Genomic DNA, 24,949 nt, shown 5'->3' with positions numbered 1-24,949 from the left:
TGAAATGGCCTTCGGCGTCGACGGGGGATGCCGGCGTCGCGACGCCGACGCGTCGGCGCCGTCACCGGCACCGATTTTGCCGGTATGTGTGAAAACGGCCGGTCCTCAAAAATGTGTCCGTTAGTGGGAGGTGTCGGTAAGTCTGAGGTGGCCGAAAGAAAAGCTCATTTTTACGCTTAATATTACTCCACAAGTATGATAGAGTAGGAGTCGGTAGGAGTTAAGGGCAACTGAATAAAAATCCTTTTATTAAAAAAATAGCTCTCAATGTTTGAGAGATCGGTCAGAAAACCCATAGCAATTGTGTCCGTGAAGGTGTGCTTAAAAAGTGTCTGTGTCCGTAAGTGGGAAAGGGCGTATAATAGATATTATATCCTTATACAAATGTATAGTCTTCTGCCGGGGAATCGAATACTGTCCTCAAGACAGAGGTTTCATTGTGCATAGATTTAATTTTCAACTAATTTTCTGTTGGAAACGTCTTAATGAATAGATAGAATTGCATACATTCCAACACTCCACCTCAATTGCAGCAATGTCCAAAAAACGGAAAAAAACATGCATTCAAATTTGGAAACACACATGACACAAATTCTTCTAAATGTATACACAAGAACATAAATATATTTATTTCTGAAGAAAAAGAAAAACGACAATTAATGTAAACAATTTAAACGAGGTCTAGTTTAAGCTATTTTCTTCGCAACCAAACCAGTGCTATGATTGAGAAAAGATTCACTGACTGGAATGTTCGGATTTCTTAGTCCTCTGAACGTTTGTACCTCTAAAACATCATTTTCTCTCCAGACGAGGAAGACGTTGTGTGCGGACGTAGAGGAGATCAGGATCGGCGGACATGCAGCCGAGGTGAGCACCGCGAGACCAGACATTCCTGGACGCTGTGCGCCAAGAGACACTTTGCGAGTTCCATCTTCGTGTTCCTTCTGTCTCTCCTCGCCGTCGTCCGATCGCAAGACAAAGGTGAGTCACAGGCTTTGAGAAACATTTATTTAAGTTCATGGGGCCGGAACTAGGAGGTTTTGTCAGGGGAAGGGTAAAGATCAGTTAGCTTCCCCCCCCCCCCAATTCCCGTTACAACCCCCGCTCCCTTCCTCCCTCTCCCCCTAAAATATAATACACCCTTAAGCGACTTTTTTTAGATGCGGTGGCTGAAATTAAACACCACATGTTTGCTATTAAGAAGTTTTGTGAATATTAATGTTGAATAGTTTATGATTTCACAATTATTGCTAACTCCCTAGGTCCTGATGTAATGATTTATAATTATAAATCGGCGTTAAAACATTTTCCACTTGGCTAACATAAGTGAAATATCGTTATTGCAACTAATTTAGTGCATCTTAATTAACCGATGGCAGCATCATACAGAAGCCTAATGAACATAAATCGCTAATGTTGTTTTTTAACATCTAATTGACCAGAAAACATGAAATTCAGGTCAAACATAATGGCAGATATGTCCCGGGAATTGATGAGGTTAAACAATTATATTAGAAATATTGAATGACCTTTTTAAAGAAACTTTGTTTTTAGTTTCGATGCCCCCTGAAATCAGCCGTCCGGGGCATGTGGCTCCTCTGCCCCACCGTAGTTATGGAACTGTATGTAGGTACATTATACCAAGTGTTCACATCCCACGGTTGTACCATCTCACCAATGAACACGCCTTCCTCCGACGATAAAAGGGTGTCGCTTCAACTCTGCACTTCAGTGACCTGAAGAAGCAATCTCCAATGCCGGCGAAACTGTCGCCCACGCAAATGGACAAACGCGGTGTAAATCCCGCTGAATCTTCATCGCACCGCGAAACCCTACACAAGGACTATACATTCGCTTATTTATTGAAGTTTCGCAATTGACAGACCCAAGGTTTCCTATTGTTGTAAGAATATCGACCGAACAAAATCACCAGGTTTGGAGTAAAAGTAATTTAAGGGTAGAGTTCGTAAATGATAAAGAAATCGTGGCAAATTTTAAGAGCACAAAGAAATTTCACGATAGCGAGTCGAATTAAACTTTCAAGTCGCAAATTGAATACATTGTGAGTTATTATATCTTAAAATAATTAATTGAGTGAATAGGACTCTTTACTTTTCCTGTCTACATAGCAATTCCATAAGTAAATATTCCTGCCAATATATAAACAAAAGTCTCTTCCTCATCATCATCATTCGTCAACAATCCTACGATTGGTTTGACGCAGCTCTCCATTCCTCCCTCCTATCCGCTAGCCTTTTCATAGCGACGCATTACATCTCCTTCACATCCTTTTCAGCGCTGTAAAAAATGACCAATACATTGCACACTTTAGAAATTTCACATCATCGTCATCAAAGGTCAACAATCCTAAGATTAGATCCTCCTAATCAATCCTAGATCCTCTATTCTCCTGTCAGCTAATCTTTTCACAACTAGGCATTTCTTATTTTCCACATCCATATTTACCTGTCACATCTATTTCAGCAGAGGTCTCCCTTTTCCGTTCTTGCCATCTACTTGTCCTCTCTGAAATTCCACACCAATTCAAAATTGATCGAACTTCGGAATAGCTTTAATCATAAATTTTTTTCACGTTTCACGCCAATATTGTCCATGAACGCCGTCATTGACCTAGTGGAAACTGTAATCTTACGTTAAGTGCTGCCAGGAGATAATAAATTGCTAACAAACCTTTGAATCTCAACGATTGCCACTTAAAAAGGCGTTGGTGCAGTTCGTGGTGTTTCCTTTACTTCTTATTTTCGCTCACAGAGGGCGACTGGTGCGTCAACGACGATGGGTACGACGGAATCTGTCGTCCACTCCGCCACTGCCCCTATCTCGAGAGTAAGGCGGAGGTGTACAACGGCGCCGGCCCTGACACCCCTGACCTCTGCACCTACCTCAGCAGCGGGGCCATCGTCTGCTGTCCAACCGTCACCCCAGCCTCGCCACCCCGCCGGCCTCCAAAGGTACCGACTCTTACTAGTTTAAACTGGCCTCGAAGGCCTTCGATGCGAATTCAAGCATGGGCTCATTGAGTACTCGCCATTCACGCTCGTAAATACAGGCTATACGCCGTCAAAACTTCCTTCCTCGCAACACCCTTATAGAAAAACTTTGTATTGCCCTATAACTTACAGACGTAGAATAAAATGAAATTACTTTGTTCTATTCCACACTTTATTATAAGTAGCACGACCCGGGTTTCAGTATCTCATGCTATCATCAACTTATGATTGCATAACATAGACAAGCCGGTCATGCTATCATCACCTGATGATTGCATGAGACGCTGAAACCCGGTTCGTGCTATTTAAAATAAAGTGTGGGACAGAACAAAGTAATTTTATTTTATTCTATGATGAAGCAGTTCCACAAAGTAACGGCTGAGACCGTGTCTTATAACTCACAAACGATTTTATGCTTACGGACTACCAAAGGAAATATCAATTCGCTATAAAGCATTCTCTCTCGTGGGTTTTCCTTACAATGTATCCGTAGAGGATACAGAAAACACTCAAGGGGGGGTCGCAAAATATATCTTGAGCTGTGTTTACTTTTATCGTTATAAAAAAATGATCAAGTCACAGGCAGAGTATGAGAAAATTTTATTTTAAGTGAATATGCACATGTAAAAGGCAATGCCGTCTCATGACATAAAAAAGTTGGAACTGTGGTTTTGAAATGTTCGGCAATACGGGCGGACCCACAAGGGGGGAGGCGCGTGCCCCCCGCGCTCCCCATCTGTATCCTCCATTGCAATGCATAAGCATTTATGCATCCAATTTCCACTCAAAAGTAAGTGAAAAATGTGAGAAAAATATTATATAAAATATGCCCAAAATGTGCGACAAATCCGCTGGGAAAAAATCCTCCGCCTCCAACGGGATTCGAAACCGGATCTTCTGTTATCCGGTCAATTGTCGAAACCCGTTAAGCCACCGAGGCGTCATTTTTCTATGTGGTAATAATTTGAGGACTATGCCGTACTAAAATTTCTCCACACTACAATGTCCAGGGAGGAGAATGACGGTAATTAACTGGCTAAAGCACTTGACCAGAAATCGGGAATTCCGGGTTCGAATCCCGATCAAGGCAAATTATTTTTTTTCTATCTGAATTTTTCGCATAATTTGTGCATTGCGGGTGACTCCATAAAGCTATCACCGTGGCTAGTCCCGGTATTCTCAAACTAATGAAAGAAGCCCTTAATATTCGACCTTACTATTGCTTTACGGGTATTTGCTTGGTATTCTCTGAGCAGTGGCGCCGACTCCATGGGGTTTGGAGGGGCCCGAGCCCCCTCAAAAATTCGTTATGGGTGTGAGGAAAAAATGTGTTAGGGACTTTTCGATTTTCTCCAGAGAGTACAGATACTGAGATTCGAGTTATCAGGGTTCTAATGTTGATCAAATGACTCCTCTAAAATGCTTAAAAAACTTAAAACTCACTACTTATAAAATTTCCCGGGGCAAGATTCCTGGTTTGCGCCCCTCCAATATTTTTTGTAAGTCGGCATCCCTGTCTCTGAGCTATACTTCCGAATCTGGCCAATATAGTTGTCGTCTCACTAGTCTGGGTTTTTCGAATGGGCTAGGGATGGGCAAAAAATACCGGTATTAGGTAGTACCGAGTACTATTTTTTTCTGCTCCGGTAGTACCGCCCAGTATTTAAAAGCGGTACTATCGTATCGGTACCAAAAAATACCGGTACTGGTATGGCCGGTACTTCGACAGCGTTGAAATGAAATGAATTGAAGCACTCACCTGATGGCGTTCCCGAGAGAACTTCACACTTATAATACACAAGTAAAACACCAAAACTTAAAACGTATGCACCGAAATCGTTTGCATGATGTTGCCTTCGACGACAACTACGTCGCTATCACCCTTCTTACTATCAGATAATTGGGCCTCCAATATAGTAATTTAATATTTGACTTATTCAGTGTATTCTTTCTACCTGGTATTCTAATTTGCCGAAATACCGGATAATTAGGGTAATGCGAACGTTTATTGTCAACTTATTAATGTATTTAATTATTTGCGAAAGTACCGGTATACCGGTATTTTTTCGCCGGTACTACCAGGGTAGTACTATTATTGCTTTTTAATACTCATCGCAAAAATACCGGTACTTTTCTAAGTACCGCCCATGCCTAGAATGGGCCCCTATTCTAATTTCGTTCGTGCATTCGCGAGAAATTAATGCAGTTCCAACCTGCGCAATGACTTCCCCCGTGTGAAACGGCCTTAATAGTCCGCCCAATCTAACAGTTTCTCTCCTGGTTTATTTCACAGCCCAAGCCGACACGCAAGCCTTCGCCTCGCCCAGCGACCACGCGGCGCCCTCCCCGCCCGAAGCCCGTAGTGGCCGCCAACATCGGAAAGGACCCCGCCACCCTGAGGATAAGCGAGAGAAGTGAGTGAAATCGTACACTGTTCGAGCCAAGCATTGCAAATATTTTCTGCCCTAAATAAAATGTGGGGAGTGGGGCAGCCAAGTGGTTACACCCCAAAATGTTTAGTCCGTCCAATTCCTGAAGGCGGGTAAGAGATTAAGGCACCGCTCAAGCGCTGCGTACCCGCAGTCCGCCAATCTTAAGCCTGAATCACACGATCATTTTTTTTTCGCTGCGAAAGTGATCACTATCGCGATCACTAGGCGAAATGATCGTCGCCGGCAATTGTTTTTCGCGATCGCGATGAGGATTCCCATCGCTATTTTTCATCACTCGTCCGGTCGCTTTTTCCGTCGCTGAAACCGTCACTAAAACCAATCACTAAATCAGCCAATCGGAACGCATTCCCGTATGGAGCGATTGCAGCGCAACGTTTGACAATTGTGGGAACGACATAGATAAACATACACGCTATATATTTTCGTGATTCAGGTCCTATGACAACGAGCTGTGATATCGGAAATGATGCGAAAAGCGGGAGTGACCGTGTGATTCAGAAATATTAATCACTAGAGCGATCGCTTTTCGCGACGGGAAAAGTGATCGCGATAGTGATTACCTACTTTCGCGACGAAAAAAAAAAATGATCGTGTGATTCAGGCTTTATCGATGTAGTTTTATGTATAGCGGGTAAAAATGAAATGCCGAAAATGTACGAATAAGCCGCGTAGCCGTCTTCTATAACATCAAAAATCGATATCAAAGAATAGCAGAGGTCTGGTCGCCACCTCCTGCCACTCGCTGGTTACGCTCATGGGCTTGAACCGTTAAAAATGTGTATTTTTTTTCTTATATATCATGCGCAATCCTGCGTAATGCACGCGGCAAGATTGAAATATAATACGATTTGTTCATTATTCTTGTTTATTATTCCATGTTCACAATTGTTTAATTCTCTGCCGTGTTATTCTCAGAATGCCAGGAGTACCTGAATTCCGTGGACCAGGATGACACAGCTTTGAGATTTGGACTTTCGGATGCTTGGTGCCCTTACCCTCCGCCCAACAACGAACTCATCATCGGCGGAACAGACGCTCTGTCGGGCGAATACCCCCACATGGTGAGCACATGTCCCATGCACAGTCTCAGAAAAAAAATGCGGATCAGTTTTACCTCCTGAACCATTTATTGGCCAATGAACCTCGTGCGTTACACCATTTAACCTACCTGCCTAAGGCCGTTTTCCAATCCGCGTAGCATGCACTCATTCCCTTGTTCCCTTTCTCTTGCACCCTGCTCCCTTACTAATGCTCTACTGGCGCCATAAAGTGTGAACGAAAATAATGCAAACTTTTGACAGCAACGAAATGTGACGCGCGGGGTAGTGTGAGGACATCTGGTGATTGATTTAAGAATCAATTTTACCTTTATACTTATATTTTTGCAGGTGAAGAGCAAGAATTCAAAATACCGACATAATATTACGTAAAAGAGGTCATATAATGAACACAAAATTACCTAAAACTCCAGTTCAAGATTTCTGAGTTTTCCATTGCCGCCATTTTCACGTCCACTTCCCACGAGGGCACGTTATCGAGGGAGCATCCGCGTTCCCTCGTTCACTTACCCTTCGTTCCCTTGCGTCCTCGCCCATTGGATCCACCCTTGCGGTCGTCACATCCGTAAGTTGACGATTGAAAAGTGCACGAAGGGTGAATAATTGCGAATTGGAAAACGGCCAAAGAGGTCCATGTATTTGTTTGCACTTGAGGTGGTGTATTGATGAAACATGTATTATAAAGATATAGTAAATAACCGCCATCTTTTGGAGTGTTCCCGAAATACGTTGATCCTAAATGAATTTCTATATCACAGCGAGCAAATCATTACCTTGTGCAAGGGCGTACCCAGGATCAAAACTAGGGGGGGGGGGGGGGCAAGCCATGATCGTTCAAGTTGTAACATTTTAGCACAGAAAAGGTGAATGAGACCAAAATTTTAATAAAATTATAACGGTGCTTTATTAGTTTTTAAAATTACTTGCTTGAAAACACATTTTTATTTTAATTACGCGTCTTATACTAATGCAATTTTTCGTGGGTTTAAATAAAATTTGTTGAAAACTATAGTTTCAATGCAGTCTTGATTTTCCTTCAAGACTGTCCCGATTTTTGCATGTAGGGGGGGGCAGCTGCCCCTCCTGCCCCCATCTGGGTACGCCTATGACCTTGTGAATCATCGGTAAGTCTTATGCAATTTATTTTCTATAGATATGCTGAAGCCCTGACCAATCTGTCTAATATTTATAGGGAGTTTATTTTCAATATCTTTTTTCGCCCAGTCAAATTGATTATTTAGCCAAAATGAGCAATGTATCTCAGGATATATATTGCATTATTTATTAATTGATCAAAAGTTTTGCAAATAAACTAATATCAGTCATCCTTTGTGTTATACTTACTCCGCTGACATTTAATAGAAAATTTTCACCTTTAAATTTGAATTAGTGACCGATAATTGGTTAACCTGGTGAAAAAATTATTCACTACTCCTGCGCTAAATGGCGATATGGTAATTTTCCGAGCTTTTCTTTACACGCTCAATATCCATGATGACCGCGCTGAAGGTGAGCCCATTGACTCACTCCAACCGGCAGTTTAAGTAAGACCTTAAAATTTTGCGCTGTCGTCGTTGTTATTAGTAAGTGTGAAAAAGGAAACTAATAGTTCACTATCTTCGACAATTGATGGACATTTAGCACCGCTTGAATTGCACAAAGTATTAAGGCAAGATGCGACATGCATATAGTGTGAATCTTCCCCAAGAGATGGCACTACCATCGGGAGAAGCTCAGCGCTGCGCAGTGGTCGGAAGTCGGAAAAAGCCAATCAAAACCATAAAATGGACAACGGTGAATGTAGAGCGTTATAATCCTCACAGTTTCAATGATCTTACCGCGTCGCAGCTAATTCAGCTCTCGAAACGTGGAGACGAACCCTGCGCGCGATTGAAAAATCAATTTAATTATACCGTTGTCGCAAAATTATTTCTAACTTATGTCCTATACACCTTGAGAAATCTTCAAATAATGTTCTGATGTAAGTCACTTCGCGTGACTTTGTCGAAAATCCATTTGAAACTCTTACTAAACGTTAAATTTTGTCAACAAACTAATAACGTAATTTTTTAAATTTAAAAAGTAATTATTTCGAAAAACAGTGTCCGCCAGTTTGTAACTGCATGCTAAGAATTTATCGAAAATATTCTTTTGGATTAAAGATATTAAAAGAAAAAACGCTATGAAAGGAGATTATGCTGTTTTTTTATTGCGTAAGAATCCACCTTATATTTCACCATCTGCTTAATTTGGAAGATTTTCGGAGAAAATTGAAGACGGTCACTTTTATGAACTTTCGCTCACGTTTGAACCTTGTAACTCACTAACGAGTGAGAACCATGTTAAATTAGGCGCATTTCCATAAATTCCAACCATTTTTCATTTTACATGCGAAGTTTCAAGTTTTTATCCCAAAATAAAAGCCATTTTATAATTTTCACCGGCTTTTTCCGATTTCTGACCACTGTGCGCCATAGGATAGAAACTATCTCGCGTATTTCCCCAAATCCGGTATCTCCCTTCCATCACCCCTCAGCCCACCCTAAGACATTTTTTTCTCTGGCACTACTCAAGAGACGTCAGATAAACCGGATCATGTCTCCTGCAAGGTTCATGTTACGAATTCCTCAAATCATTAGCTTCGAAAGAAAATATCAAGTTACACGAGAACAATAGAATCGTGTTTCAACCCTCCCCCTATTTGTGTAAAATGACCTTTTTCAGGCTATCTGCTTTAACCCTACACGTTTCTCGATGGCAACTGCTATATGAGTTATCTATGGGGTCCTAGATAGTCAAACAATAACTTTCTGCAATCATTATTGTACACTAGAAATAGGATTTACAAAATCATTTTTGTAATCATCAGTTACAAAGCATTACATTTACCAGAAGTACCTATCAACATAATTATTCTATATTAAATACTGTAGCAGAAATTTCACATTTAATTCACCACTAACTGTAATCCCTCGACTATATAATTCCCTTATTGGCAATATTGATATTTCCAGCGATAAAAATACCATATTTAAGAAGAAGGGTATTTTATCATTGTCGAATACTGTCTTATCTCATGTTATTTGATCAATATCTTTTGTTTTAATATAATTCATATTTTAGTGCTCCTTTTCTAATGTAATACTTATTATTTTAAGAATATTTCATTAATTATTAAGAGTTATATTGAAAGAAATGTACATGTTATGTTCTAAATTGGGTACATACCCGTAATAAAAAAATTATCTCGAACTAAACAACATAATTAACGGTTGTGACTGAGATATCTGCCCTTGCTTTCCAGGCTGCGTTGGGATACCTGCACCGAGGTCAGCTGAAGTGGTTGTGTGGTGGTTCCCTCATTAGCCCTTACTATGTGCTCACTGCTGGTCACTGCCTCAGGAGGGATGGGTGAGTTACAGGTTTCAAAATTGAATTAAGTTGAGGAATTGAATTGAAGAATCCAAATTCAGTGGCGAAACTATTATTTTGATAATTTCATGTTTAAAATACTGATTACCGAACAAGTTTGTCATATACTAAAATTTCGTCTTAAAAAAATTCTTAAAACTTTATTCTCGACTTCTTAAGAAGTCATTCGCCGCATCTTATATGACGGCTTCTTGTATTTTTCTGACCTCGCTCGCTATCGCCGCAAACCATCCGAGTTTTTACTGTTTGTCGAGAGTAAGATTCGCGATTATTGTACGTTGGTTTATCTAGCGATTCGATCGATGGATTTTTCTTCCTCATAGGAAAATCCACTAGAATCGCTGGAACATTAATTGCTTATGCTTGGTTTCGCTAATAGTAGGGCCCCCTTCGCTTCTATAGCGTTGGGGTGTTTTTCCCTCGTCCCGTTCCTTCCGCTCCTATCCTTTCCCAGAGGCGTCGACGGGCTCCTATCGCGGCGGCGCCTCTTTCCTTTTTCCTTCCTCTCCAGCCCCTCCACGGGTGATCGGGCGTATAAGCCACTGGCTTGGTTCCCGGCCCCGGTGCGTTGTATTTTTCGAAGGGTTCACCTAGAACCCTCAAACTCTTTGTATGTTGGTTTGTACCACTCGTCGTTGAGCTTACGTGAATAATTTCCCAGCTGATTTTTCCATTCGTTTTTGTTTTTCTTGTGTGGAGTTATCCCTGATTTGTGTCACCGCCAAGTGAGAAGACTTCTTGCTCTCGACAGGGTGAACGCTAGTGATCCCCGGTTCGAAAACGTTACGTCACAAGATGCTATATCAAAGGCTACCCTGAAAAAAACATACCTCTGAAACACGATCGTGATCACCTATGCTCATTTAATTTTCACTCTCTATTTCTTATACTTACATCCTATTACCTGATGGGATGGAACGGTATTTCTTTTAATGTTTTGTGCGTTCACTGATCCATTTCTTTCTTTCAAAGGGGTGCTTTGATCGCCGTGAGCCTCGGCGTCTTGAGTGTGAGTTCTCTGTCCAAAGTGAACCCGCAACGACTATTGTCAGGTATTTATTACTCTTTGTTGTATGTTTTTAACTAGAATATTTATTTCGTGGATTTTTTCAACTTAAGGCGGCATTCTCGACCAATCCTCTGTCGTGTATGAGTCGAAGATATGCCATTTGCGTTTTTGGCCTTGGGTTCCGAAATAAAGCTCAAATCACTTGCATGCAGTTCTGTTTGCGTATCAAGGATAATTTAGCGTTTATTTTAGTTTCGTTGCACCCGTGGCGTACAGATAGTGATATTTTTATTCACATCATCTTCAAACGCAAAGGATACTAAAAAAATATTGGTTCGTGTTTGTGCTTTGCTCATTTCATACACGCCATCGTCTCATTCATGAGAATATCTCATTCGCCACAGCACCTTATGGAACGACCATGATTTTGGAACCAATATAATGAGTAATGGGGACCGTCGTAGCCTAGAGGGTAGGGCGCTGGGCTGCTGACCGGAGGGTCACGGGTTCAAAATCCAAGTAAAGCCTCGCACAAACTTTTTCGTTGCTAAAAGTAGTCCTTCTGCCCTGAATCTGTGATATTCACACGCAGATGAGTCGAGTAACGAATTATTCTGTACCCGTCATTTCCTGTAGATGATTTCCATGCACATCATGTAGATGTAATTTTATTCTATGAGCCCTAATTGCATTCCCATAATTAATAAGATTCCGCATTTAAAGCTGATTCAAAAGTTGAAAGCACATGGTATATGTAAGCACGTAATACGTTGGATCAAGGATTTCTTAAACGATCGCGAAGGGTTTTTCTGGATAGGGTTAGCTTGAATACTCTTTTAGGTTACCTCAGGTGTACCTCAAGGAAGTTTTATAAGTCCTCTTTTGTTCTTCCTTTATAATTATGGCGTTACCTCTGCGGTCACGAGAAAAAATCTGCCTCTTCGCAGATTATGTAGCTCTGTACAGAGAAATTCATGGCCATTGCGGTAGATTGGCATTAAAAAAAGGACCTCTCTGTCATAAACGAATAGTCCAGTAATTGATAGCTAGAATTAAATCTAGAAAAGTTTATGATGATGCATTTTTTGGAAAGTAATATTTCTTCGAGAAGGAGTTACGCCGCTAACTGAATTCAGCTATCAAATATCGATTTTGTAAAATACTTAGGATTCAACATTACTCGGAATCTTTCATGGGGTAGACACATACGCGAATTATGGGGGAAGGCCTACGCTAAACGGGGATTCATAAAAAGAATTCTCGGAAAATACCATAGCTAGGTGAAAGAGATAAGGTATCTGACTCTATTAAGGCCTAATTTGGTATATGCTGCTAGCGTGGGGGACCCTGATGAAGAATGGCTGATCGCAGATATCGATAGAGCATAGCGCAAGGCGGCAAGATTCGTGATGAATTGTTATGACAAAAAGCTCAGCGTTTCCAATATTTTAGGCGACTTAATATAGGAATCTTTACCAGAGCAACGTATAGGCTAAATTTATGGTGAATTCGGAAAACATTTTTTCTCAGACGACATAAGCACATCCTTCGTTTACCCTCGTAATATGACAGGCGTGATCCTGAGGAGAAAATAAAGGAAATAAGCTGCAAAACAGACACGTTTAAAATGTCATCCTTTGCTCGTGCTATTAAGAATAGCAACGGTGTTCCGATTAGTAGACATTATGGCGCCACCCGCTAAGGCGACTCATTTAATGTTTTTACTTTTTCAACTGTTCTAATCTTTCATGGATTTCCTATAGGAATAACCAACTGCTGGGAAGTTTCACTTTTTAATCAATTTGCACGTATATTTTTTTATTATGGGTCATATATTATTACCGTGTGTTGTGCCGGTGGCGGTCTTCTTGCATGCTGCATGTTGGGTGATTGGTCACCCCCTGCCAAACACTCTAGAGGTGGCTCGCAGGGTATTAGGCCCATAATTAGACGAGGTAGCCAGGAGACGTCGCCAAGGGCAGTAGTTGGCGACGCACTGGCTACCAAATATAGTTGCCAGTTATGTAGCCATTTCAATAGCCAGGATTTTTTCCGTATTGATAAAAATATTTGTCGTGCAATCTGACCGAATGGTGACATGAGACTGGCGACCTATAGTGTAATAAGCTACAACGCAGCGTCGCCAGTATGGGTAGCCAGTGGCGACCGGAGTGGCGACGGGGCTTGGTAGCCAGTCAGTCGCCAAAGTGTGGCTACGTCGCTGGCTACCCTCGTGTAATAAGGTCCATAAGAATCATTGACCCATGACAAGCTGTGTAGCCAGTTTCGTCGCTGGCGACGTCCCCTGGCTACCTCGTCTAATAAGTGCCTTATGTAGATGTAGATGGAGTGAACTCTTCTTTTCTCCTTCGATTCGCGATCAGAGGCCGGCAAGAATTCGAGCATCTATCCGGTGGCCGACAGCCTGAGGCACCCGAACTTCACGCTCTTCTCGCATTACGACGACATCGCGCTGGTGAGGCTTGCGGTTCCCGTCCGGTTCGATACGTTCGTGCGGCCCGCCTGCCTCGCAACAGAAGACACCTTAGAGGGCGTCACGAAAGCAGTGGCCAGCGGATTCGGACACACCGAGTACCAAGGTATCTACTATGGGGACTACGTGGAGGAGACCCCGTTGCATCCTGTATAAGCTTCATATACGTTAACACCTACAAGGTGCTGCAGCCCCCCCGCAATCCTGTCGCTAAAGCATGAATCACACGATCATTTTTTCCCGCCCTTTCTAGGGACAATTAACTTCATGATCACCTACGGACTGGAGGTGTACGTAAAACTTTGGGCTACTGCCAATATTATGTACTTGAGTGTTGCTGGTATTGGCTTTAGCTTGTATTTTTTTATTATCACTTTCCGTTGTGAACAAAATGGGTTGTAGCGGATGATTGGCCGAAATTAAAGTTAGAAGTGTATCTCTGGAAGGACTTACTAAACTAATTTGGTCCTCTGACAAGTAAGACACATTCTCCTCCCCGATGGTGGTTGCCTAGGCAACCGAAGAACTGGTTTCGTAGATATTAATACGTATTTTAATTAGCTTTTGGAGGTTATTACTGAAGTATTCTATGATGTAAAGTGTTTAATTAAAAACTTTGTAAATTTTACATGTGACTCAGGACAACCATATCCTCCTTCATAGCTTCCCACCGTCCCTCCTCCACGGCGGTCCAGGCCAACCTTTATCCCCCACCTCTCATTTTGTTACATTATGTGCCTCCCACTTTGTTACATTGTTTTCTTCCCATTTTGTACTTCCCCGTATTGGCCTGCCTACCAACCCCTACTGACACGATCGTTTATGAACCATTGCAAGGTAATATACACGTTTCAATCAAAATGCTCGCAAATAACACTTGACAAATATAGTTGACCAGTAGAGTCTGAACCATAATTATGTACCCATGTAATGACAGAAAGTCTATTGTTAATTATAAATAGCAGAAATAAGTTTAGAAATATATTCTGAACTACAGTTTGCAGACAAGGAAGTTATGGCAAAGCAGGGAAAATCGTTCTTTAGCGAGCGCGCTGTGTGCAAAATTTTGAGGAAAAGGTATTTAAACTGAAGCATTTGCTCCGGAACATAAGGAAGAGCTTATGCATACCAAGTGGAGAAAATGCTTATGCTCGCACCTTTTGCTCTAAGCAAATTCTTATGCTCCGCGCCAGTTGCGTAGCCAGGAATTTCGTTCGGGGGAGCCTAAAACCAGGGGGGGGGGGGATTTTTTAAAACAGGGTACTAAGTAATGGGTTTTGAACTAATATTAACACCTTTCATAATCGAAAAAATTTCATTTGTTAATGAAATATTTTTGAAATTCATGATTTTTCAATATTTCGTTTTCTTTTATGAAGGAAAATAAATGTATTTTTATATTTCGGAGGGGGGGGGGTTCCGGACACCCCGGACCCCCTGGCTACGCCACTGCTCCGCGCTTATACTCATGCGCATGTGCTCACTTTTAGTTGTCCGGGGCCTATGAACATAAAGGTGCGTTTACTCTGTGTAACATGTTATATAAACAAGCTCCATATATGTAGGCTGCAGTTTTCGGGTTTCACCGCGTCGTCGTTGCGTTGGGGATAACAGTTTCTCCTGCATTCCAGCAGGCGTCTTTAGGTCAAAGTGAATTTCAGGTCTTCGACCTGAAAACGCCTGCTGGAATGCAGGAGAAACTGTTGTCCCCAACGCAACGACGACGCGGTGAAACCCGAAAAATGCAGCCTATATTACCAGCGCACCGCGGAAGCCTTCGCACCAAGCTACATATAACCTGTTTTACGAAAAAGTTAGTAATCCGTAAAAAAGGTTACATACAACATTGTGTTACATAACAAAAAATTCGTGTTATATAACAAGTTTTTTGGTTTCCCGCAGGAAGTGGGAAAATGCGTATCATGATACAGAAAACAGGTGTGGTGCATGGTGGGGATAGCCAGTTGACGGGTGGGCTAGGTCTGAATCTGTAACATGTTACTTGTGCATTTTTGGCTCCACTGGACTCTTTTTATGAAATAAATGTTATATAAAACAAATGTTACAAGTAACTTGTTAATTATATGTAAAAAATTCTTATGTAAAAATAAAATACTGTTTTCTATCTGATGTCTATGATCAAATATACTATCAGTCTAGATGTGTTGAAGATGCTTTACTATGGTCTGTTCTACTCTAGGATATCATATGGTGTCATGCTCTGGGGTTCCTCACCTAAGTTGCACAATGTTTTTTTAATTCAAAAGAAATTGTTGAGGGTAATGCTTAAACAGCATCACCGAGCTCTATGCAGACCTCTATTTAAAAATCAACATTTGTTAACTGTGCCTTGTATATACATATACCACTCTGTAATCTATGCAAAACAACACCTAAGCGATTTCATTCAAAATAATAGTATACACTCCTACAATACCAGAAAGTGTAATGATCTACATGTCACACAAAAAAAATTTACTCATACCACCAAAGGACCCCGTGCAATGTGCACGAAACTATATAATAAGTTGCCTGCCTATATAAAATGTGAAAATAGAATACTTGTATTTTAAAAAATTGTTTTTACTTGTCTTCTTGAAAAATGCTTCTATAGCATTAATGAATATTTGAGTACATAGCATGTAAGGTTTCAAAGTGTAAAATTTTATATTCGATGTGTATATTGTACTTTAAACTAATATTTGATATTTTGACGTGTCCTATATACCTGCCTAGTGTGTAACTAGTGTATTGTATCACTGTGGACAAATAAAAAATTCTAATTCTATAACTAGGGATGGTCAGATCGGGTACCTCGGATCCAAATATCCGCAGATATTGCCCTTCATCGGATACATCGGATCCAAAGTCGCGGAAGACATCGGATCTGGATCCGAAATTTTCAATAATAGCTTCAGTGAATGCAACGCCCCATAACGGTGGAAAGAGTTTCGATTCTCTCTTCGAATGCGCATGCGATTCTTGTCCTATGCCACTGGCCAGTGGTTTATCCGAGGGTTTCTCCTATTTTCATTTACAAACCCAAGCGTAACAGTTCAGGTCCTGAGTATTTAAAGATGTTAAAAAACAACTTGAAGGCCTATAAAAATTATATAATGATTTTATAAAAATATTAAAAGTGTATGAAAATCTAAAAAGCATTCCTTCGATTGTACGTACCCAGAGTAAACTTTAATAATTACTTCATTTAATTGCAGGAATTTGAAAATGCTTTCGGATCCGAAAATATCCGATCCGAAAGATCCGGCTCCGAAAATCAAGGATCCGATCCAAATCCGGATCCGAAAAAAATCCTGGATCCGTCCAACCCTACCTATAACATGTTTATGTAACATGTTACACAGTGTGAACGCACCTTAAGGTCATACCCTCCCTTTACCCTGTATTTGCACCTGACGATATCTCAAAGCAACGAAACTAGTTGTCATTAAAATTATTTGTGAAATTTTACAAGTTTTTAATTTAACACGAAGCAATTTCACGAAGTCACGCCTCGAACTATCAATTTTATTATGTGAGGTGTTTTTGCATGGAGTATTTACGAAGTATTCTGGTAGTCCCCCTCTTTTCATGGACTTTCCTATTCAACTCACAAGAAGGCTTACTTCATTTAAATCTAACTAAAAATCCTATTCCCTTCCTTTATCTCCATCGTTTGCCAAACACACGCTAATACCGTTTTTAACATCCACTCCCCGCTCAGCACTAGCTCCATTCATTACTTCTGTCTCCTCTGTATCACAGTAAAAGCTGCCTCTTCTCATCCACCATGTCCAGCACTTCGTTGTTCCTCCTCCTCCCCGTCCACTTCCCCATCTCCATTCTTCTCCACATCTCGAACGCCTTCAGTCCTATCTCGTCCTCCTTCTTAAGTGTCCATGTTTCCACGCCGTGAAGCGCTACGTCTGACTCTTCACTAGCCTTTTCTTTACCTAAACTCATGCATGACGATGCTCCTTCATTTTCATTAACTTCTCCTTTGCCAACGCAATTCTCTTCCTCTTGTCCTGTCTGTTGTACCCGTTTTTCTCTAATTTGCCGTCCAGGTAAACTTCCAAATTCCACTTTCACTTGTTCATTGTCTCTTTTTCACCTCCTCCCAATGTTTTCCCCTCAGATGACTCGACAACCCGTTTGCTGAAACACGTGACACTGGACGTCTTCCAACCGGAAGTGTGCAACACAGTGTTCTCAGCCGTTCTGCGGACGGCAAAGTTGTCGAAAGGCGTTGTTGACGGACAGATCTGCGCCGGTTACCTCGAAGGCGGAAAGGACACTTGCGAGGTAACTCCATCTCTGCCACGTAACATGAGTTTGTGACAATTTACTAACAAATAGCAGTTAAGTTCCCTGAAGACCATAAGGTTCTATTGTGAACCACGAACCACCACGTACTGAGTCGTTCATTATATTATTTTTGGTAAATACAGGGTGTTTCAGGAGGGAGCTTCTATTCTTTAGGAGATGGCAGGGGATGCAATTTTAAGCATTCTTTGTCCATAAAAATGGGGTCGCAACTTCTTAGTTATTAAGCTATGGCAACGAAAACTTTTTTTGAGTGCACTTTGCAGTTACCATGAAAACTTCTCATTTTGGGTATCCAGCCTTTTGGACATTTTATTTAATACTCTGAATTTTTAAGACATTGAATACTTAAGGTTAGATAAAATGTTCCTGAAACGATAAATTAAATTGCCTGAAACAATTAGTGTGAGAGATTGCGCAGTCGTATTGTTGATGCTCGCCCAAAGCTCTCGTTTAATAAAGCTCAAAGATTAAGTAAAAAAATAATCAGATATTTCAATTAATGAAAGGATTTAAGCGAAACTTGAAGCTTGAACGTGGTGGAAGGGCTCCGTGTTAGCAACGAAAACGCGTCGTGATTTCCACAATTTATTTATTTTTAATACTACCGGGTTCGGCTGTCACGCCATTATCAAGAATATAAATACCGATCTGCCCCAACGATTGATATTTATGTTAATGATAATGGCGTGACAGCCGAAACGGGTAGTATTTTTTAAACAAATTCTGGAAGTCACGAAGTGTTTTCATTGTTAATAATAAAAAAGTAACTCAAGAAAAAAATAATATTAATTAGAAGTTATGGATAGCAGATGAGGGAATGAACCTCTCGTCCACGAATATTACAAAAGAGGATCCTCCATTCGCCCGCTTAATGTGTGTCACCCACCGCACATTAAAGGTCGTCACTCGTATCGCTGACGGACAAAGTGATCAGAGTCTCACCGGGAAATATGGTTTAATTAGGGGTCTTCCTCTTCCTTCCAGGATTAGGCTACTAAGCCTGTTCCGGCTCCGCATTACCATCTTTTCCTTGGTCTTCCTATACTTCTCTTGCCAAATGGTTGATATTCCATTGCTTGTTTTAGAATTCTTTCATTTGGCATTCGAAGTATATGATCCTTCCATCTATGTTCGTAGTCTTGTAGTTTGTCAGTGACTGCCTGGACACCCAGTTTCTCTCTTATTTCAGTGTTTCTTATTTTATCCAATCTTGTGCAGCCTTTCACTGATTTAACGGAAATTTATACACATGATGATGCGATCTATCAAATTTACAACTTGACAATGCTATTCCTCGCAATTGCAAACGTTACAATGCAAAATATCGGATAAATGTGGATCGTATTGCACTCATCACCGCGCTTCAGACACTATTGAAATGCGACCGAAGTGGCGGCAGAAATCAGTCTCCTATGGCTTGAAATTGGGTCCCCTCTGTGCAGTCCCCTTGCTCGCGGCATTAAGAAGTTACGTGAGCTACCATTACCAAAACCAGATTTCCTGTCCCCAAAGAAATGGAAGGTATATTCTACGAGAACAATGATCGAGAAATTTTTCTTTATATAGTATAGAATAGCAGCATGGACTCAGGTTCCTGGGTTAAAGTCCTTGGTGAAGCCTTTCAATGCATCAAATCTAAGTTCTCGCGACGTATCCCAGGAAAAGCAGCAATCTTTCCAACCCTGAATGAGTGATTTTCACACGCCTGTCTTGTGAGAGCTCTACCCTCGCTCTATGCATAAAAAATACGGAGGAAATCTGCGAAAAAAGCTTTACACAGATATTAAAGGAATCGGGCAGGAAACTGCTAGAGGCTAGGAAACTGCGCGCTAGGCTTGGATTGTTTGAGCAATATAGATAAGATACCTTTCTGACCGACACGGAGAATATCATATTAGGACCCCACAATATTCCCAGGTCCGACAGAAACGATAAATTGAGAAAAATATTTTTCCGAACGGATAGGCGTAGGAATTCTTTTTTCCCCCCGAGCAGTTAAAGGGCTTTGATAAATGTCAGGCATAGTTTTGTTAGAGCATTTCCTCTTGTCCAAACACTCCTGCCACACGTCTATTGAAACGGCTTGTGTATTAGTATGTAGATGTAGATTATACAGATGTTCGCTTTGATTCACTGAGTGAGTGATACCACAAGTAAGATTAAACTTCTCTCTCTCAGTTATTAAATAAGAAGGTAAGGTGCTGGATTCGTGCGTGTTCAATCCTCTTTGCTGTCTCGGTTAACACGTTGTTAGTAGTAACAGTAGTGCATACTTCCCATGACGGCATCCGCAACTTTTATCAGCTGTTTATTATCTGTCGATAAAGTCTTCACGGGAAATCAGCCGGGTAAGGATGGACATTGCTGCCAACTTTTCAATGGCCTTCTCCTCCATTGTCTTCATTCGCCCTGAAGACGATGGCAGAGAAGGCCATTGAAACGTTGGCAGCAATGTCCATCCTTATCCGGCTGATTTCCCGTGAGGTTTTATCAACGGCATCCGCCGGGAAAGCACCAAATCATTCTGTTTATTACTTGTTCATTACACTTAGAAATACCATTGCAAATGAATCAAAAGTGAAGATTAATCTGTTTGAATTTACCTGTACTATATTGACTTTTCTGTTCGCATTCCATGCCCAAACAATTGGTCCCGGTCATTCGTGACATCAAAAATCCACCGAGATTTAGTCGACCCGTCGCCGGTCACCATGATTGCTATGGCATGGGGAAGTTTTCTGCTAGTTTTCTTGGTGTGTTGGCTTGAATACTGGCTTCTCACCACGTGTGCTCGGGTTCAAAACCCGACGGTGACGGGCGCATTTCATAGACTCCTCGATCCTTGCTGGAGGGCTTTGTGGCGGGCACCTACAGTGCGGCACTCCGTGCGTAGGATGGAATGTTAAGCCATTGTTCCTTTGGCGCCTTTCATTACGAGGATACTAATGCCGACGCCGGGTTTCTCTCCACTTTTTCTTCCCTACCAGTTTCTCGTGGCGCAAATGACCTTAGCTATCGGTCTCGTCTTTGAAAATAAATTGCATACGGGGAACTTTCATGGGCGATCTCTATGGCCGGCGTGTCGGTAAACTTGTTAATTGTGACTCCAGTTGGAAGATATAAGGTTTTGCTGGTCAAAGGATCTGGCGTGCAGTGTCGAAACGTGGGTAAGACTATCGAAAATTTGTGGACCATACAATATCAGTGTGTCGGTGACTATATAGGCTTCATATTATATAGTTCCACCAAGTATCGCCATCAACCCTTATGATGGTCAGTTGGAAGATTTTAAGGTCACTCTGTCGCCAAGGTAACCTGTTCTTCCGTCCTGCCATTGGCTTCCTCTCCTCTTTGCAGGGAGACTCTGGAGGACCACTCCAAGTCCGAGACAAGGACGACCCGTGCATCATTCGCATAATCGGCGTCACTTCGTTCGGGGCCGCGCTGTGCGGAATGGAGAACACAGCAGCCCTCTACACCAACGTGGCCTCATACATCTCGTGGATTGAGAGCGTTGTTTGGCCAACACCTTGACTCATGATCGGGTCTTCATCCTCCCCACTCTATCAGCCTATTCGATGATACCAGTGGCCTGGAATTGCTCTTTCTTAGAAGCAAGTGAGGTCATCTCCTCTAATGCAGTTGCTTTCAGCAGCCTGTGCGCCTTGTCCTTGGTACTCAGGGAAAATGTAAAACGTCGCCAATTTTGAACAAGATGGGCAAAAAAATGACTCAATTCACTTATGATGAGTTGTAAAACTGTGTTACCCCATAGAATTTGAATTTGATATTTGGAAAGGCATCAAAAAGGGTTACAGTTTGTGTGTAGGGAGAGTTGGGGATGATAAATACGTGATATAATTTCAGTATTGAGTCATTTACCGACAACCGCGGGCTGGAAACCACTGCTTCAATGTGGAAGTTCTCCAACTCCATCTCGGCCTAGATGGCCGAGATGGATTTGGAGAACCTGACCCGGTGGAAATCCCGTATAACCTTCCACAATTCTATACGCCGGGAAAGCCTACGAACATTCTTCACTGCTTCAATGCATGGGCGAGTCTAAGGAAATACATTGTGTGATTTTCTTGGAAGGGAATGCATTTTAGTTCATTTGGAGGAGATACAAGTTAAACTGTATCTCTCAATAATTTCGGGGGAGGGGAGTTGAACCCCTTGATCCCGCCCCCCACTCGTTACGGCCTTGGTTAATGTGGGGTTTCACGTGCTACTTAGACCTCTCAAACTCAGCACTGGATTTCCTCATGGGCCGATGTGGGGCGTTGCCCTGGGGCGATTGAAACTCGCGAAAGTTGTTGGAGAAATTCGAAGTATAGACGAAATCTTAAGCAGGTGTCTCAATGGAGCGGTCAATTGTAATAGCGAAGTTGAGCGACTAATTAGTAATCGTGAATGCTTCCGAAGACAGGAAATCCAAACATCCAATAAAAGTTGGAAGAACATACTATTCTACGAAACCAGGGTTTCGGTTGTAGTAGACGATCATCTTCAGAGAGAATAGGTGTTAACACCTAATGTCGGAGAGAAGAATAGGAGTAACGTCCCCCTCTGTCCATATACCACGTCAGTAGCGTAACTATGGGGGGATAAGAGGGTAGATCCCCTCCGAAGCCTCAGTGGTATAAAAAATTAAAACTTTTCTCTAGTTTTGACATGTTTTTACTGCATCTGCTTAAATATAAATTTTAAGTGCCAAAATTGTATAAAATGTTTTTCCAGGAATGTCATTTTTTTTTAATTTTCCCGGAACCCCCTTGCCTGAGGGATGGCCCCCTCAATCTGGCCCTCTCATCTTACCAAAGCATATTTCTAGTTACGCCACCGTACTACGCTCTTCTTAGAGCCGATTTCTCCTAGAATGCTGAAGACATCGGTGTGTGACGCGAATCGGTTTGTGACTGTCTGCCGAGTGCTTGTGTGTGAACATCTACCAACAACATGGCATCCTTAGCATCTCCTCGAGCCCTGCGAAGAATCCCGGGTTGTCAACCTAAGAGCCTCAGTTTGAATCCCTTCAGCCCTCACAAAGCATCTTTCTTATGTTGCATGTGTGCGTGAGTTAGTTTGTTCACTTGGCTATTTCGGTTGTGAGGCCGTGTGTCCCTTTGGTGAAAATCTCTCAATCTAGCACTTTAAAATGATTCGTTCACTTTGAAAATTAAATCCATTTGAAAATGATCCCGTGAAACTGGTTGATGCTTACATGACTGTGATCCAAATTTGCAATAATTGAAGGGGCCACTCCTCAATAATCGTTAGATATTGATCATCATTTGCAGCTTTAGCCCAGTATGGGCCTTATCTTACTTCATCAGATATGCCTCCAATCGGTTCATCTTCTTGCTTTCTCCCTATATTCGTGTAACTCCCATTGCCTTCAAATCACCCTGCAATTCCCGTAGCCATCTATTCCGTCGTCTGCCTCTTCTTCTGCCTCTTTCCATACTGCTATTAACTTTTGAGCATTCTCTCCTTTTCCATTGTATCTACATGACCCAACCATGCCGGTAGAAATGACTTGGCAAATCTAGCTATATCCTTCCCTTTTAATATTTTTTATTTTTCTCCATGCTCATTCGAATTCTCCATCTACTAGGTGGACCAGCGTTGGGAGATATAATACGACCATTTGAGTTGTTCATTAGATGTTCGAGGCCGAAAGCTCAATTCCCCCCTTTTGTATCAAGAAATATTGGCCATGTCTTTCTACCTGAAAGGCAAAGTGTCTCCCAGGGGCTCAGTGTGTGATATCGAGGATTCATAACATCTTTTTGTATTTCCATCTACTGTATATGTACTAGTGTTACCATTTAAGACTATCGATGGACACTGAGAACATTCCCCAAACAAGTAATTCTGGAAGTGAAATGCCTTGGAGCTCAAGAAATGGTGAAATTGGGAATAAAGGAACCACGTACAGCTGGTAATGGAGAGATTTATGGCCTTTATTGGGACGTACGGCCATGATACGACTAACAAGATTTACTTCGACTCGTATCTTATACTCATATGTTCTGATTTCGTCAGCATTTCTAATAAATCAATATAAAATATAACTAATAACTTAAGGCTTTACTTTGTGAAACCTCTCCATATTGAAAGTAAGGAAATAGTCTTATTTCCTTACTTCCAAAACCAATATAAAATGTCATTCATGTTCCTTAATAATAAAATGATAGGATATTTTACGCGATTCCTTCAATTATTGTATCAAATCATGCAAAAATTGATACACTATAAGAAGGCAAACACTGAATAACACTATATCAATTAGGTAAAACTATCGTTTCATAAAAATATCTAAATCAACAGTAGTCTGTGAATGCTATTTTTACTACGAGGACCGTTCTTTTTTCAAGCTCTGGTGGGCCATGAAAAGAAGACGAAATGATTGATTAAAAATTATTTCATGGCTAAAAATTGAGCACACTTCCATTAATCTATTCGGCGATTGAGAAATTGGTCGTGCCTGCGGACAAGCTTTACCATTCCATCTTCATAGGATGTTGCCGCCAATGACTTCCAACGAATTTTGCCTTTGTCCAGAAGATCATCGCCCGTTTGAAAACGCTTCCCTCCTAACCACATCTTCATTTCAGCGTAAAGATGGAAGTCACGCGGCACCTCGTAGGCATTTCACGGTGGGTGATCGAAAATGTCCCATTGAAAATGCTCAAGGAGCAGTTGGGCTGAATCAGCGCTGAGATGACGGTCGCTTTCATGGATCAGAACACTTCCAGAAGTCAGCATGTCTCTTCTTTTGTTTTTAATGAGAATGGACGCAATGCTTCACACTGTTTCACACTCATCCTCATTACGAAAATTTCTCTTTTATCGGCATAAAGGGCAAGATATGTCAATGCTGAAGCCATTCGGCGAGTTTTCTGGCTGCCACTCCGCAGTGCACACTTGATGGGAGAATCAATTGAGGCAGTGTAGTTCATGAGATGGCTACTAACCTTAAACTAACAACTTACGCTCAGAAATGACTTGAGCGTGTGGTACGGAGGACGCGCAGTTGCCCTATCGGTGCAGTACCCGCATTTTGCTTGTATGGTGTTTTTGCTGACCTAACGGAGGTTGAAAAAAACGACCCTCTTATAATTAAGCTGTTTCCATGATATATTGATTTTGAGTCAGGG

The 24,949-nt window shown here is 41.5% G+C and overlaps 1 protein-coding gene across 1 annotated transcript in view; it reads left to right on the top strand.

Moving 5' to 3' along the window:
• Positions 1-23,863, top strand: part of LOC124157946 (serine protease snake-like) — a 79,610-nt gene extending 55,747 nt beyond the window's left edge. Inside the window, exons 2-10 of the mRNA XM_046533055.1 lie at positions 808-981; positions 2,773-2,972; positions 5,305-5,425; positions 6,380-6,525; positions 9,827-9,933; positions 10,927-11,006; positions 13,348-13,563; positions 17,596-17,762; positions 21,144-23,863. Coding sequence (XP_046389011.1) covers positions 808-981; positions 2,773-2,972; positions 5,305-5,425; positions 6,380-6,525; positions 9,827-9,933; positions 10,927-11,006; positions 13,348-13,563; positions 17,596-17,762; positions 21,144-21,320 — 1,388 coding nt within the window. The 3' untranslated portion in view covers positions 21,321-23,863. The remainder of the gene's footprint in view (positions 1-807; positions 982-2,772; positions 2,973-5,304; positions 5,426-6,379; positions 6,526-9,826; positions 9,934-10,926; positions 11,007-13,347; positions 13,564-17,595; positions 17,763-21,143) is intronic.
• Positions 23,864-24,949: the final 1,086 nt, after the last annotated feature.

This window comes from Ischnura elegans, chromosome 4 (genome assembly GCF_921293095.1).
Source record: "Ischnura elegans chromosome 4, ioIscEleg1.1, whole genome shotgun sequence".
NCBI lineage: Eukaryota > Metazoa > Arthropoda > Insecta > Odonata > Coenagrionidae > Ischnura > Ischnura elegans.
Note: the sequence above shows the minus strand (reverse complement) of the source record. Positions and strands in the feature narration are given on the sequence as shown.